General features: G+C 39.2%; 2 protein-coding genes across 3 annotated transcripts in view; one reads left to right on the top strand and one right to left on the bottom strand.

The window, feature by feature from the left end:
• Positions 1-3,442, top strand: part of LOC129731096 (cilia- and flagella-associated protein 251-like) — a 42,626-nt gene extending 39,184 nt beyond the window's left edge. Inside the window, exons 12-14 of the mRNA XM_055690856.1 lie at positions 2,470-2,544; positions 2,684-3,043; positions 3,121-3,442. Of these exons, the coding sequence (XP_055546831.1) occupies positions 2,470-2,544; positions 2,684-3,028 (420 nt within the window). The 3' untranslated portion in view covers positions 3,029-3,043; positions 3,121-3,442. The remainder of the gene's footprint in view (positions 1-2,469; positions 2,545-2,683; positions 3,044-3,120) is intronic.
• LOC129731097 (wee1-like protein kinase) lies at positions 3,045-6,840 on the bottom strand. 2 transcript variants are annotated; one of them, XM_055690859.1, is made up of 4 exons: positions 6,463-6,840; positions 4,838-6,411; positions 4,631-4,773; positions 3,045-4,474 (listed from the first exon to the last, which is right to left on the bottom strand). In XM_055690859.1, exons 2-4 carry the CDS (start codon positions 6,391-6,393, stop codon positions 4,329-4,331), a joined length of 1,845 nt encoding a protein of 614 aa, XP_055546834.1. In that variant the 5' UTR covers positions 6,394-6,411; positions 6,463-6,840; the 3' UTR covers positions 3,045-4,328. The 2 variants fall into 2 exon arrangements, with proteins under 2 accessions (XP_055546834.1, XP_055546833.1); XM_055690858.1 differs by having other exon boundaries at positions 4,838-6,397.
• Positions 6,841-14,261: the final 7,421 nt, after the last annotated feature.

Here is a 14,261-nt window from a genome sequence, read left to right as displayed (position 1 = left end):
GCATATTTTAGCTGGCTGGTGGTGCTGCGGTGGTCTTTCCAAATGGTTGATGAGTTTGTTTATTTTGGTACACTCCTTATGTGTGATAACGAGCAAAATAAAGAGACAGATTGCGGCAGCGAACAAGGTTTGTTACAGATTACGAAGACAGCACGACATTGGCCCTCTTCGAACGCTGATCATGCTATTGACGCTCTACGAACATGAATCGTGAACGTCGAGGCCTGGAGGAGACCGACGATTTCAATAGAGATCCCGCATGCGTTGGATGTGTACTAAGGACAAAGATGACTGCGCAGCGGGTGTAAGGGCCGACTGGACAGAAGCAACCCAAAACCAACATATGCGGAGGCGTATTCTTGATTCGGTATAGGAACTCTACGATCTGTCGTAATAAAAATTATGGGAGTGGATATTCATCTATTCATGAATTAATTACAAAGCGTAAACATAGGCGCCTCTACCTGTCAAAAAGTGAAGTTTACATATTTCGTGCGATCATCTATTCAGATTTGTTGACAAAAAATACTTCACACATAGTCGCCTGAATTAAAACACGACTAGTAAAATTTGAATGGATGTTAAAAAAAAAATACAGTCGTCGTTCGCTAACTGCATCATGTTTACATTGCAGTTATCGAATGCCGTTCGATAACTGCAACACTTGACACATGCCAAAATTTAGAGGGGGACCCGTCACTACCATTTTTGTTTTCAATGAATGTAGTGGCGAAAAATAGCAGAAAACTAAAATAGGTAAACTTTTTGATTAATCAATTTGATAGTCATATTTCCGCAACATAATTTATTGCGTTTTAGTAACTACTTTACATAACCAATATGTAGGCGAAGATAAAGTTCATCACTACCAGAAGACCATTTTACGAGACGTTTCTGAACTCAATTCATGAATGAAATTTTGACAGAAAGCCCGGAACCGCTGACATAACGCAAGTAAAAGCAACATCAATGTCAGCAGGATCCGTGACACCTGTCAGTTCCTAAAATGGTCTATTTAACGCTAGAATATTTTTTTTCTCTTATAATAATTACGGAAAGTGAACCACATAACATGGTGATTTTGCTTCATTGAATAATAGTGGAGATCTATAATCTCCCATCTAGAATGAAGAGACAACAAGTAAACGGAATCGAAAAAAAATCGAGAAAAATGATAAGTCCTTTTGAAATTTAACTTTTTATTAGTTTTAATGCCCAAAGCTAAGAAAATTCGTCAAAAATGGAAGAGACTAAGGTCATAAACTAAGGTTAAGAGGAGATGCTCAATCTTCTGTAGATGTTGCATTTCGGATCATCTTCCAGCATGTAATTTTCATAGTTCCATATCATAAGAACTTCGTCAAATAGTCACGATAGTGTTTACTAGTACGTGTTTCCCCATCGAATTTTGCTTATAACTGCTTTGTTTTTTTCTCAGATGAATACTGGCGACATTACTAGTTTTTAAACCACCTAGAGAATAAAGAGGTTCAAGTTTCTTTTCGGCATCTATTATCTATCTGCTTATAGTACAAGCCACACCCTAGGCATTTTCGTCACTTCTTGGTTCTCTTCCGATAGTTAAACTCTGTGGTTAGACGTTCAGGACAAAATTTTTATTCCAGTTGTACGAAATTGCTTAGAGATTGTTAAAATCAAACATACATCTAGTTCTGATTGTTAGAAATATTTCTCACTCGGCTGAAATATTTCTTAGTTTATGTTTTGAACGTGTCCAGATTATCGCGGAATCAAACCTTATTTAAATAATATAAAAGCTTAAAATTTAATAATGTTTGAATATTGCAAGCTAAACGCATTTTGCGTAACTTTAATTCACCTAGTTAGGTTATTTTACTCAGAAAGCAATTTAATTTGACAAATGACGAGGACACACATCTAAGTTCGGTAACCAACGTGAATTGCCGTAATTTGTTTTACTTTTTATAAGGCTGTGGCAATTATATTACCACCAAAAGTTTTCTTTTTTTTCAGCTTAATAATTATGAGCTATGATCAATGATCAGAAATAAACAATAACATTTGATAGCATTTTTTTACCACAGCCCACTGAAAGGTTAAAAATCAGATCAGCAATTAACGGCTATTCTAGTTATTCACACCAGAATAACTGTAAAAAGAGAGCTTCATATTACATCAGTCACGCTGTGACTGTTGGCATCAAGTGTCAATTGTGAGAATCACCTCATTAGGCGACAATTGTTTCCTAAAGCGATTACCGCTTTCAGTTTGGAGGCTAGTGGCCTTTCACCAGCAATTTCCGCTCAATTAAAGAATAAAGTTCGGTGTATTTAAGTAAAGAATTTTCCCAACCTTTATTTTCGTTCAAAGGTTCCTTACATGTCTTGTATTAGATACAAACCTAAAATTTCATGTTGAGCTTCATTTTATTTTTCTCTATTAGCTTTTTTTTCTATTAGCTTTATTTCATATATTTTCTATTTCTAGATACGAGACGCGATGGACAGACGAGACGTTCCGAACTATATGAGAAGTATTGGATTCTATATGACCCAATTTGAGGTGAACTATTTTCTGTATATGACTAAACTCATCAGCTGGCAATTTCTGCCACTGCAAATCATTAGAAAATTTTCTGCTATCTGTTATTTATTTTTGTTTCATTCAACTAAACTTATAATTCTCTACTCTAAACCTGCAGGAAGATAACCTGATGAAGGAAATTGAACTGCAGGGTGCTTACTTCCTAACGTTCGAGGAGGTGGTAAAACTATTCCTCAACCATCGCACTCTAGCAAACCCAAGCTGCGAGGACATTCGGACGGCGTTGACTTACCTTACAAGGGGTGCATTCGATTCAGTTGATCTAACAGCATTCAGTCAGCTGCTGGCCACCGTTGGAGAACGAATCGATCCCAAATCGCTGGATTTTTACGGTACGATTTTGTTCCCCGAATATTGCCCCAGCGATAAGTCGCCACTTGCCGGGGAAGATTCTGTTGGGGTTTTTATTCCGATCGATGAGTTTCTGGAGAAATTATGCTGAATCGAAACACAAGCGGTTAGTGAAATTTATTAATATCTCTTTATTGTGAATTTTCTTTCCTTTGCGAGAGGTTCTACAATGATGCGTTACAGTTCTAGGAAAATCACTTATCAAAATAAAACTTTTTGGATGAAAATATAACTTAACAACTAGCAGTGAATGGTGTGACACCCGCACAGTGGAAGCTAACTATTGGCTTCTATGGCATACGAAAAAAACTGTGTTCAAGAGTGGATACAGGGTTGGCTCTACGACAGTCTATTTCCTTAGTTTTTGTATAAGCTACATCCATATGGTAGCGTGGAGTGTTAGGAATGGAAGAATTCTAATCACTTTTCAGAAGTAAGTGAATGTGCTTGCAGAATGCATTTATAATAGATGCGCGGACAGAAAATAAATCCTTTTGTAGCCTTTGTAGCATTTTATTCCTATGTTTGTTTTTTTTTTTCTTGTTCTTACGTAGTAAAATCACAAGTTTCCTCTTTCTCTCTCTATCTTCTTATTTGGACTTTTTATCCTCGTTAAATTTATCTTCCTGCTTTGTTTTTTTCCTTCCTTCGATGGAACCTGATTCGGTCATTTTATTCACTTGGATTCTGTCGTAACAGTTTATCGATTAGATCTTTAATATCATACCTAGTTTGTACCGAGGGCTGATCTGATTTGAGTTATCTATAACAATCGGTTGTCATTTTTTTTTTTTTGAAAGGCACACTCCAACAACAAGTCACAGCTTATTTGTTTTTTTTTGGGTTTACTTCCTTTGTATTTCTGTTTCACTTAACAAATCAAACACTTAAAAATATGCTAATACCAGTTCAACTTTCTTCTTCTCCAAACGTATATTCAACTTGGAAACACTTCCTCATTTAACTAAAATATAAGCAGATAGTGTGCAACTGCTCGCTAGCTAACATATTGTTTAAAAGAAATTTTGAATTTAAAAATTGATAAGCGGAATAAATTTAGCAATTAAAAGACGTCGAAAAATAAGCAAAAAAAAGTATAAAACGTGTGAATGAGTAAAAAAGTGTTTCAGTAAAGAGTGCAAATAGGCACTGAAAAAAACCAATTTGTGTATCTAAAACGATTGTTCGCTTTTCTCTCTTAGTTGTTGTCTCTGTTTGAATTGGTTTCAATTCTTCTGTTGTAACGATTTCAATACGATTGCTCTAAGCTGCGAGCTGTTTCGGCATATCGGTTGCTTCACAAAGCAACAAAAATGGATGAACTTTTTTGTTTCTTTACCTGGGTGCTGTTTTCACTTTATTAGTATACGGAAGTGCGCGGGAGTTTCCTCCTAGTAATCCTTGCCCTTGCTGTTGTCCCGAATGCCACGTCGCGTTGTGATTAGATTGGTAGAACGCTTCTTACGCGAATAGGAACGTAGCTTGCGGTCCGACACTGTTAACTCCCGGGTGTTGCTGGTTCGGCACTTGCGAGTAACTGGAGAATAAATGTGAGAAAAATTAGTTTTTTGTTAGTTAACTAAGTGTTGAGGTCCTAAAATGATGTACACTCTCGTAGAGTGTCTCATCGAAATTGTTTTTCGAGATCTGTCTGATGGACGGCCTAATAACTAGAATACTATAGGGCACTTACTTGGCGTCTGTGCTTGCTCGTACGACTTCAGCATTTTACTTTGCTCCTTCAACTTTCGCATCAGCACTTCATTCTTCTGTCGCTCCATATTCAACTCTAAGCACAGTTGTGCCTTCGTTTTGGAATCAACCGGCGATAAAACACTACAAAATAAAAAAACTGAGTTGGGGCGATTTGAAATGTGTTGTTAGCATGACTGAAACTTACGAGTGATTGAAAACCGTCGACGAACTTGGTCGCTTCTCCGGATCTGGGTGCATCATCAACTTGATCAGCTCGTTGAGCTCTCGACTAATTCCGGGCAGGTCGGCGAAATTTCCACTTCTCAGCTGGTGCCATATTGGACCATTCTTTGGCAGTGGACCCCCGCCAGCAGCTTCATACAGCGTAATGCCCAACGAGAAAATGTCCGCCTTCGGTAGATTAGTGAAGTCCTCCTGCAGGATCTCGTTCGGCAGATAGCGACAATCTCCTTCCTCGACCTGTGGATCATTAACTGAGGTAACGTGACCGAGATCACCAATCTTGTACGTAATCAGAAACTCATTTTCCAAGTCATCGTATACATCTTCGAAACCATCATCGGCACAATCCGCTTGATGGGCTGTCGTTCCGGAGCAGGATACCGGCCGAATTGGCACTTTGGTGAGGAAAATGTTTCCAGCCTTCAGATCCATGTGAACGAGATCGTTCGAATGAATATACTTCAAACCTTCCGCAATGTGCAGCAACAACATTCGCAGTTCCGATTCCTTTAACGTGCGTTCCTGAAGCAGAGTCTGCAGACTGCCCCCGTTGCAGAACTCGTTCTGAATCAGCATGTGATTATTTTCCGCCCAAGCGGAATAATATCGGACGACGTTGTCGTGCTTCCCGAGGACGGCATGCGCGTAGACCTCATTCAGAGCTGTCTTTTCAAAGGAACTTCCTGCCACCGGTTTAATACTTCTCTTAATCGCATACACACAGCCATCCAACCGGTTTATACACTGATAGACTAGTCCGAATTCACCGACTCCCAAAAGCGACATTTCAACAAACTCTTTTTCGTACCGGGAGATGTTGGAATCCTGCAGCGCTAGGCGCTTCGGAGCTTGACGCACCTCACTCAGATCATCTTCCAGTAAGCTAGAGGTTTTCAGAGATTCATTGTCGTACTTGGGTTGCATTTGGAAGAACCCAATACTGTGCCGTAACGATGGCTGCTGCATCTGATTGATTTTGTTGCAAGGAAAGCTTGCTGGAAAACTGGAATTCAGTAGATTGTCGTTTCCATCTTGACCAGAACGTGTTCGCTTTTTGGTTCGCATGAACATACCCGGAGGGGTGAATGGGTTCACGTTAGCGGACGGCCTAACATTCTCACAGTTACGATGCAGTGGTACTGCCCGTGGCTTTTCGCAGATTGACGAAACTTTAGCATCAACCGCAGGAACTTCCAACCCATCTTTGGCACAACCGTTGGCAAGTGATTTTAGAATTTTACTAGTAGACTTCTGAATAATCGTCTTCGGAGTAGCCGGTGAATCGAACAGTCGGAGGGCTCTGACTTTCCGGTAAGGAGGTGAAAGTGATGGTTGCTTGCGAGGACTTACGTTCAATGCGCCTCGCCGGTAATCACCCATCGGATTTTCCCCATCCGGTGATGCACAAAACGTCAATTTTCTGGGCATCACCGAGCGTCTCTCCGGCGACGGCAATTCGACGCTTGAATTCATATCAGGTGAAGAATCGACACCACTGCTCTCGGTAAGAATATCCATCGAGCTACAAACAATAGTCTATTTTGAATTAGAATTCCCCCGTTTCGAAAGTCATAATCAAACGCTTACCTTCGAAATTCATGCAAATCCAGCTTGATCTCTGAAGGAATTCTTCTTATTTCCGAGCAGGCAGAACAAACAGTTCAACCGTCGAAGGAAGAAAATCGCGACGCACCAAACCAAAGGAACGAAAACAACCACCGACCGAAAGTATTTTCTTCGCGATTCCAATAAATACGCAATAATATTAACAAAACCACTTTTCACCTACACACCCGACTGCAAACTTCACACTCGCAGTAAGTTTGTAAACTTAAAACAAAACAAATTCACGTTTTTTGTGTAAAAATCAAAGAATATCACTTTTTCCTGTTCGAAGCAGGCAGCAAAGAAAAATCCGTTTAATGTTTTCTTTTTCTTCTACACTCGTTTTGCTGTGTGCGATTGTAAGCGTTTCATTTTCGCCCGGCTTCGCTTTTGTGTTAGTATGGTACAGTTGGTATCGGCTGTGGCAGGGCTGGCTACCTGCAATGCAGGAGAAAAGTAAAATAATCTAAAATAAGTTTCATGCTCAACTAAATATTAAACAGAGAATAGACTTGTGAAAACTAACAAGTTTTCAATTTAGTAAGTGCGTTAAAAGCTAATTAGAATGATATGTTTCGTTAAATGAGTGAAGAAAATATTATTTGTTTCTAAAATAGAATGGCAGCCCGGTTTCATTGATGCTATTTTTCTTTCTCTTTTACTTTATTTTGCTTCGTCGTCGTTTTCGCCGCCGGGCGAAATCATGCAACTGGCTGTCAACTGACTTTGGTTTCCGGTGCAAAATAATCCAAAACGTATGAAATGTTTTCAAGCGACTAAATTCAAATTTTAGCGAACTGTTTACTCTGGTGGCAGGATCTGGAAGCCGGCAGTTGTATTTGCATCTGTCCGGATATGGCCGTTAAACGAATTACTTTCTTGATATAGCAGACAACGTGACTGAACATGATCTTTGCGCACATTTGAAATGAAAGATCGTCGGATGAGTGGCACGCGAGGAAAATGTTTATTTTACAAAGGGATGGTGCGTGTATTTTAATTTGTTCATTTACTGTTAATGTATAATTAATATGTGGATCCTTAGAGGTGTGTTTTGTTTCTTTTATTACGTATATTTTTGATATCAACTATATTGAGGGATTTTGTTTGACAAGACATGTAATGTTTTTATATTAGCATAGGCTAATGAAGCTCGATCGTGCTAAACTTTTGAAGCATCTTTCTAGGTACAGTTAGTACACTAAGGTCGCTTTTCAAGCGGTTTTTTACGCGGATTCCGGAATTTACGCGGTCTTTTTTACGCGGATTCCGGAATATACGCGTTTTTTTTTCGCGGCACGTATCCCTCGCGTAAAAAGCGACTTTAGTGTATAGCATTTAACATTTCAGGTCTAAATACTTGTTTGTAACTCGACAGTTTGTTTTTGAGTAAACTGGTCGGCAAAGGGGGACGAAATGCTCATCCAGGAGATGATTGAATTTTTTCCTAATTACCTCTGGGAGGGCGGATTTTCACCCTTTCTGGAAATGAAGACTGAGACATAGAACAAATCAGACGTTCAGGACGTAATTGCCTCGTATTGCAAAACTTGTATCTGACATTTCTTGATGTCTCATAAAGTGGGCTGCGGAACACTTTGTACTTAGCAAAACCGAAAAGGATAGACACTACTGATCTTGTCAAATTGGTGAATGTGTATTCGATAGTTGGAATCTAAAAAGTCACTCGACACTGTTAATAAACGATTTAAAAACGGAAAACCATGAAAAACTCGTAAAAACGGATTTTTCTTTGAAATCCGTGGTTCTACACGCTTAAAATCCGAAATACGTGTAAAAATAACCGCGTAAACAAACAAGTGAAACCAACATCAATGAATTTTACCAACCCAACAAACATTTGGGCTGAATAAAACAGCTAATAATTTAAAAATAGCTGAATAAAGTCTGCATACAGGTCAAACGGATTGCTACAACGCTCAGGTTGATTTATCTGCAAAACAAGCAAAAAATTAAGGTTCAAAATAACTTGTGAAATACTTCACATGAAAAATGCTGAGGCGCTTGTTCAGCTACAATTTAGTTTATATACAGCCAATGTAAAATTGTTTATGAAATAAACTCGAAATAGGTGTACGGGTTAAAACGATACGTATGCATCATGCATGTCAAAATAGACGAATCGGCAACGCGTTCTACAAGCACCCTCATGAGCACGAGTTCGAGATTCAAGACTGGCAGTAAAGCAATTGGACATTAAAAAGGTAATTTTCACTAACAATATTATGAAAATAAACGATAAAAAATACACACAAAATGTATAACAGTTGTTCAAATGGCTGAGCTATTTCTTATCAAGCCCTTGTTCGGCTATTTAGGAAGCCGAAAATAGAAAGGAGCTGATTTAGTTCTTCAAAATCAACTGATTAAAAGCTCATTAAACACAAAGAAATATACTATTCGACCTATGTTCAGCCGTATACTGGATAAGATTAGTTATAAAAACGTTTATTCAGCCAAAAAAATTTTTTGGAAACTTATTGCTCTTCGATTGTTTACCCTGCCTCTGCTCCTGGAAAGTAAGTTTTTCATTATCAATTTACCCTAACTTTTTTTAAATAATCCGACAAATTTAGGAAAACAACAGTAATCTTAAAAACGTGGATTCCCACTGTAACCTGCCGTGTTTCATAAGCATGACAATATCAGCGTGTTTGTATACTTCGTACAGCTCGTGACTCATGCCCCTGCGCCACACCCCATTTTCGTATTTGCCTCTGAGTATTGATCGCAGGATTCTACGCTCGAAGACCCCAAGCGCTCGTCGATCGGCCTCTTCCCACGTCCACAATTCATGTCCGTAGAGCACCACCGAGAGGATCAGAGTTTTATAGAGCGCAAATTTCGTACGGATTTGTAGGCTACGAGACCTAAGCTGGCTACGCAATCCGTAATAAGCCCTATTCGCCGCCGCAATCCGCCTCTCCACCTTGCGGCTCGCTTCGTTGTCACATTTCACGAGAGTACCAAGATAAACAAACCACTTCCAGAGTATCCCCATCCATCTCCACCACAACACCAACACCCACAGAACTACCACGCTCTCTGCCAACCACCATGTACTTTGTTTTCCAATTCTCGCAGCTTCCTTTTTGAGAACCGTAATGGCCTCCTCAACAGCTCTGCGGTTAACACCAATTACATCAATGTCGTCCGCGGAGCCTAGAAGCATGTGGGACTTCGTGATGATTTATTTCCCTTGTAGGAGCCTATGACCACTGCTACCATTAGTTAAATATATTGTGGTGTACTCCGCGTTACTTTATATGCACTGTCAGTTCGTTCCATCAGTATGGGTATCAGTGATAGCCGTCCCCAGACTTTGCATTTCACCCCAAGAAGGTATGGCTTCTTTGATGAAGTTCCTTACCTTTGTTAGTTCAGCACCCCATATCTCGTTAGGCGTAAGGACACCTTTTCCAAGAATACGCAGTCTTCGCTGAATCAATGCGCTGCATTGGCATAGTAAGTGTTCCGAGGTTTCTACTTCAGAATTACAGAAACGACATGTCATCTGTCAGTTTACCCATTTTTGACGTAGAACTACGTTTTTCTTTAGCCTACCACATTGGGATGTAAATAGGAAAACTATTAACGAAAAGGGGACGAAAATTGTCCCATTTTAAATGCTTATAAATCGGTTTGTTTTCAACCGATTGCTTTCATTTTTGCAGCAATTGATTGGAAAATTATACACGCATCCACCCAAATGTAGAAAATTGTTGATTGATTGCGCGAACTATTGTACTATTGATAATTGTCAAGCCTAGTTGAAACGAAAATTACGTCCTCTGGTTGGTCGTTCTCTGCCTTTCCCTAAAAAGGTCGACAGAATAGTATAACTAGTGAGCTACAGCGTAGCGATTTGCGGTAGTAGCAGTAGCGGGTTGCGCCAGTACACAAATCACAGTACACAGCAGCAGCGAGGTAGCACGTCGCGATTTGCCAGTTAAGGGCTTCGGCCTTCTGTCCGCAATGAAGTTTTGCTTTACCTTGGCAACAGCACATTCTGTGCTGAATCCAAGAAAACACAATCTGTCGCGGCTGTCTTATTTACTGAATGAGAAAACAGCTTTTACAGATTTATAACACCAAATGCCTTCCTCAAGGCAAATAATCAAGTAATTGAATCCTAGCAATCAAATTCTGTCGCGGTCGAAAAATTTACTTTATTTATTTACCTAATCCTCCCCACTGTTGGGGCAGCACAAAGGTTGCGATCAGCATAACCGACTTTGAATAATGAACTGCCCTGTTAGAACGCATTCACAAAAGCAGTTAGTTCGACTATGCAGAACTAATATGAAGTCGATTCAATCAATCAGCATGAACAGAACTTCGTCGTCTCCCAGCTGCCAAGTTGCAACATGATGCAACACGCAACAGCGAGCAAACGAAATCACTTGATGTTACAAACCGCAATAAGATACGGGTTAAAACCGTTGCGTATGTGAGAGCACCATCGGTGTTTATTCGCTGGATACAAAAATCAAATGCGAATTGTGGAATAATTTGTCTAAAGAATATTAGAGAATTGGAAAACTGAACAGAAAGGCGTGGCCTATTTCGTAGCAACTTTCGGCTATAAAAGAGTGTTTCTGGTGAATTCAGTTACATTTCTTAGTCGGAAGGTGAACTGGACGGACCGTCCAAAACGTTGACAGTAGCAGGAGCGGATTGCTTGGTCGCTGATTTACGATTAAACAAATCACTTGCCCGGTGGTTGGTCATGGTCACATGTCTCAGTAGCAGCGCGGTTCTTTTCAGCGTGTGTCGTCAGAGTGTCGTTATTCCCCCATTGTTGGGGCAGCACATAGGTTGCCATTAGCAAATATAATTTTGAACAGTAAAATGCCTTTTTCAAGGCAAATAAACAGGTTATTGAAAGTTAATAATTTTTTGACAACACAAGCAAGTAATCTGTGCTGGATCCTAGCAATCAAATTCTGTCGCGGCCATCTAATTTACTGAATGTGGAAACAGCTTTCCCAGTGCGTGTTGTCAGATTGCCTTTATTCCCCTACAGATTTTGAACAGAAAACTGTGCCTTTCTTAAGGAAAAAAAACAAGTGATTCAAGATTAATCGTATTTTCGAAAGACCTCGAGCTCCAGATTTCAACAGCAGTTTCTTTCTGTTCGTTCATTGATATCGTATATTTTCATATGCGAATTAGAAGCCTATAGCACTGCAATTGCAAAAAAAAATCAGATATGAAGCGTCGCTGCATGTTAATTTTTTTTCGCTGTTGTTCTCATTCATGTCAAGCTAGCAACATTTACTACAGTAGTAAAAAACCTTTTCTAACCTTATGGCTGTTGTAGTTCAAGGTAAAGCGCTCGCTTAGCATGTGAAAGGTACGGGGATATTGTTCTGTTGAAATGGGTCGATAGATGTGGAATTTTCTTAACTCTGGAGGTTCCAGATCACACAGCCATATATTTTGTACTCCAGCACGGCACAAAACGTGCAAAGTATTGTAAATTCTCGTACAGTAGACTTCCAGAGTTTATTCAATGAAAAGTTTCTCGATTTGAGCAAGCAATAGTAGATTTTAAGACTCGTTAATGAAACAATCCAAACCATACATATGTTAAGGGGATATGTTCCTACATTGGAAGTTTGAAAAATAAAAAAATCCGTAATTTTTTTCGGATGTTCAGAGTAGAGTGATGTGTTCGAGTATTTTGCCTATCGATTAATGTATATTTGGAGATATAATTTGCATGTGTTGGATACATATATAGTGAGTATTACGCTGCTGTCAGCGTAACTCTCAAAACCATGTTTTTCAACAGGTGGGGCGTTTTTCTCAGCATCCACTGCGCCAATTTGGCTGAAATTTTTTTACAGCTGCTTGTACAATTTTAGCCGAATCGGTTTGTAGATGCTGAGAAAAACTTACCACTAGTTGAAAAAAACATGGTTTCGATAAAAACACTGCCAATAGCGTAATACTCACTATATTTGCCGCACGGTACATTATGTACATTTTCAAATATACCGAAATGCCCGAACACTTGACCTTTATCTTAACATCCAATTTTCCAATTATCACAAAAACTCATTATTTTTCAACTTTCCAGAGTAGAGTCCTTCCTTAACCCTCTAGTGCCCAAATTAATTTCTAAACGGACTTCGATAAAATCACTATAAACCATTATAAACACTTTTTGAGTATTTATTGAAGCTTTTCGGAACTTCGACTGAAGCCCGCCAAATGGCGGCATTGGGCACTAGAGGGTTAATATACTGTGCGTAGTTCTACGTCGGTTATGCGGTCGTGTCTGGGATACAACCTCCTACTTTTTCAATGCCTGCTGGTTCCCTGGAAGTGGACCTACAGTGAAGAGCTATACATTACTGGATAAAGGACATTCCGAGGAATGGAATGGTATATAGTAATCATACTTTTGATTATTCTAGTTTTGAGAATGAGATTTTTATTAAACATATTTCGCGGTAAATTTGGAGCCACTGCACACGCTGCGCACTGCGCACTGCGCAAATTTCTCAATTCCTTTTGTTCTCACACAGTAAACGACAACATGTATCAACCCCTCGATAATCGTATGTACAGAAGCGCAGCAAATACATATACAAAAATCAGGGGCCTGAAGACAAGTGATTTTACCGTAACACAATATGGCGTCTATGTGTATATAGCAGGGGCCTATAAACGTCAACATTTTGCCTACCAATCATATACTCATCACGGCGGTAACATTTCATTTCAAATACTTACAAAACTTATCTTATTCATTAAAAGTGCACATTGTACTGAAAACAAATGTTGAGCTCTTGTTTTTTCCATCTAAAACGACATTTACTCGAGAATGAGTCTACCGAAAAAATGGGTCGTTTACTCTATTTCCAGTGGTGGGCACCATTCCGCTAATTCGCTAATTCGCTAATTAGCGACGCTACAATTCAGTTAGCGATTTAGTGATCTCGCTAATTTTTGAGCTGGTTAGCGAAACTGTTAGCGTCGCTAAAATTTTGGCCTTCGAAACGCTAATCGCTAAATTTTGTAAAGAAGCGACAATAGAAATATTTAGAAAAACTGTGAATTGCTGATGGCGTACGTAAATTGCTTCGAAAGATGAACATACTTTACTGCGAAAGTTACTTTTGTCAGTTTTTTCACCCTAGAATGGAGTTCCAGTCATCGTACAAGCCACAGGAGCATTTTGAAGAACAAGCACAAGGTCTAGATTGAATTTTCGGCACACCAAGAACTTTGGTAAATTGCAATTGAAATTATGACAACTATGGTTCTACTTTTTCGATTCAGATGATAATTGATTTTTTATGAAAACATTCCTAAGAGTATCTATTTTCAATGCAAGCTAAATAACTTTTCTTATTCTTGATTTTACAAAATCAAATATGAATACCGTTTCGTGAATCTCTTACTGTAAATAGCTTTAAAAAGTAATTGTTTTCGTTTATTTAACCAAAACAGATCAAAGTGGTCCAAATCTTACAAAACACGAGCAATAAATATAGCGATATGACTATTTACATATTGAAAAGTTAGCGATTAGCGATTAGCGAAAGTTCCGCCAATGTGGGTTTAGCGTTTGGATGGAGGGTACAGTGTGCGCCATCTACAAAAAAGGCGACAAGTTGGATTGCTGCAACTACCGTGCAATCACGTTGCTGAACGACGCCTACAAGGTACTCTCTCAAATTCTGTGCCGTCGACTATCACCGTTTGCAAGGGAATTCGTGGGGCAATACCAAGCGGGATTTATGGGT

This window comes from Wyeomyia smithii, chromosome 3 (genome assembly GCF_029784165.1).
Source record: "Wyeomyia smithii strain HCP4-BCI-WySm-NY-G18 chromosome 3, ASM2978416v1, whole genome shotgun sequence".
Taxonomy (NCBI): domain Eukaryota; kingdom Metazoa; phylum Arthropoda; class Insecta; order Diptera; family Culicidae; genus Wyeomyia; species Wyeomyia smithii.
This window is presented reverse-complemented; position numbering and strand designations above follow the sequence as displayed.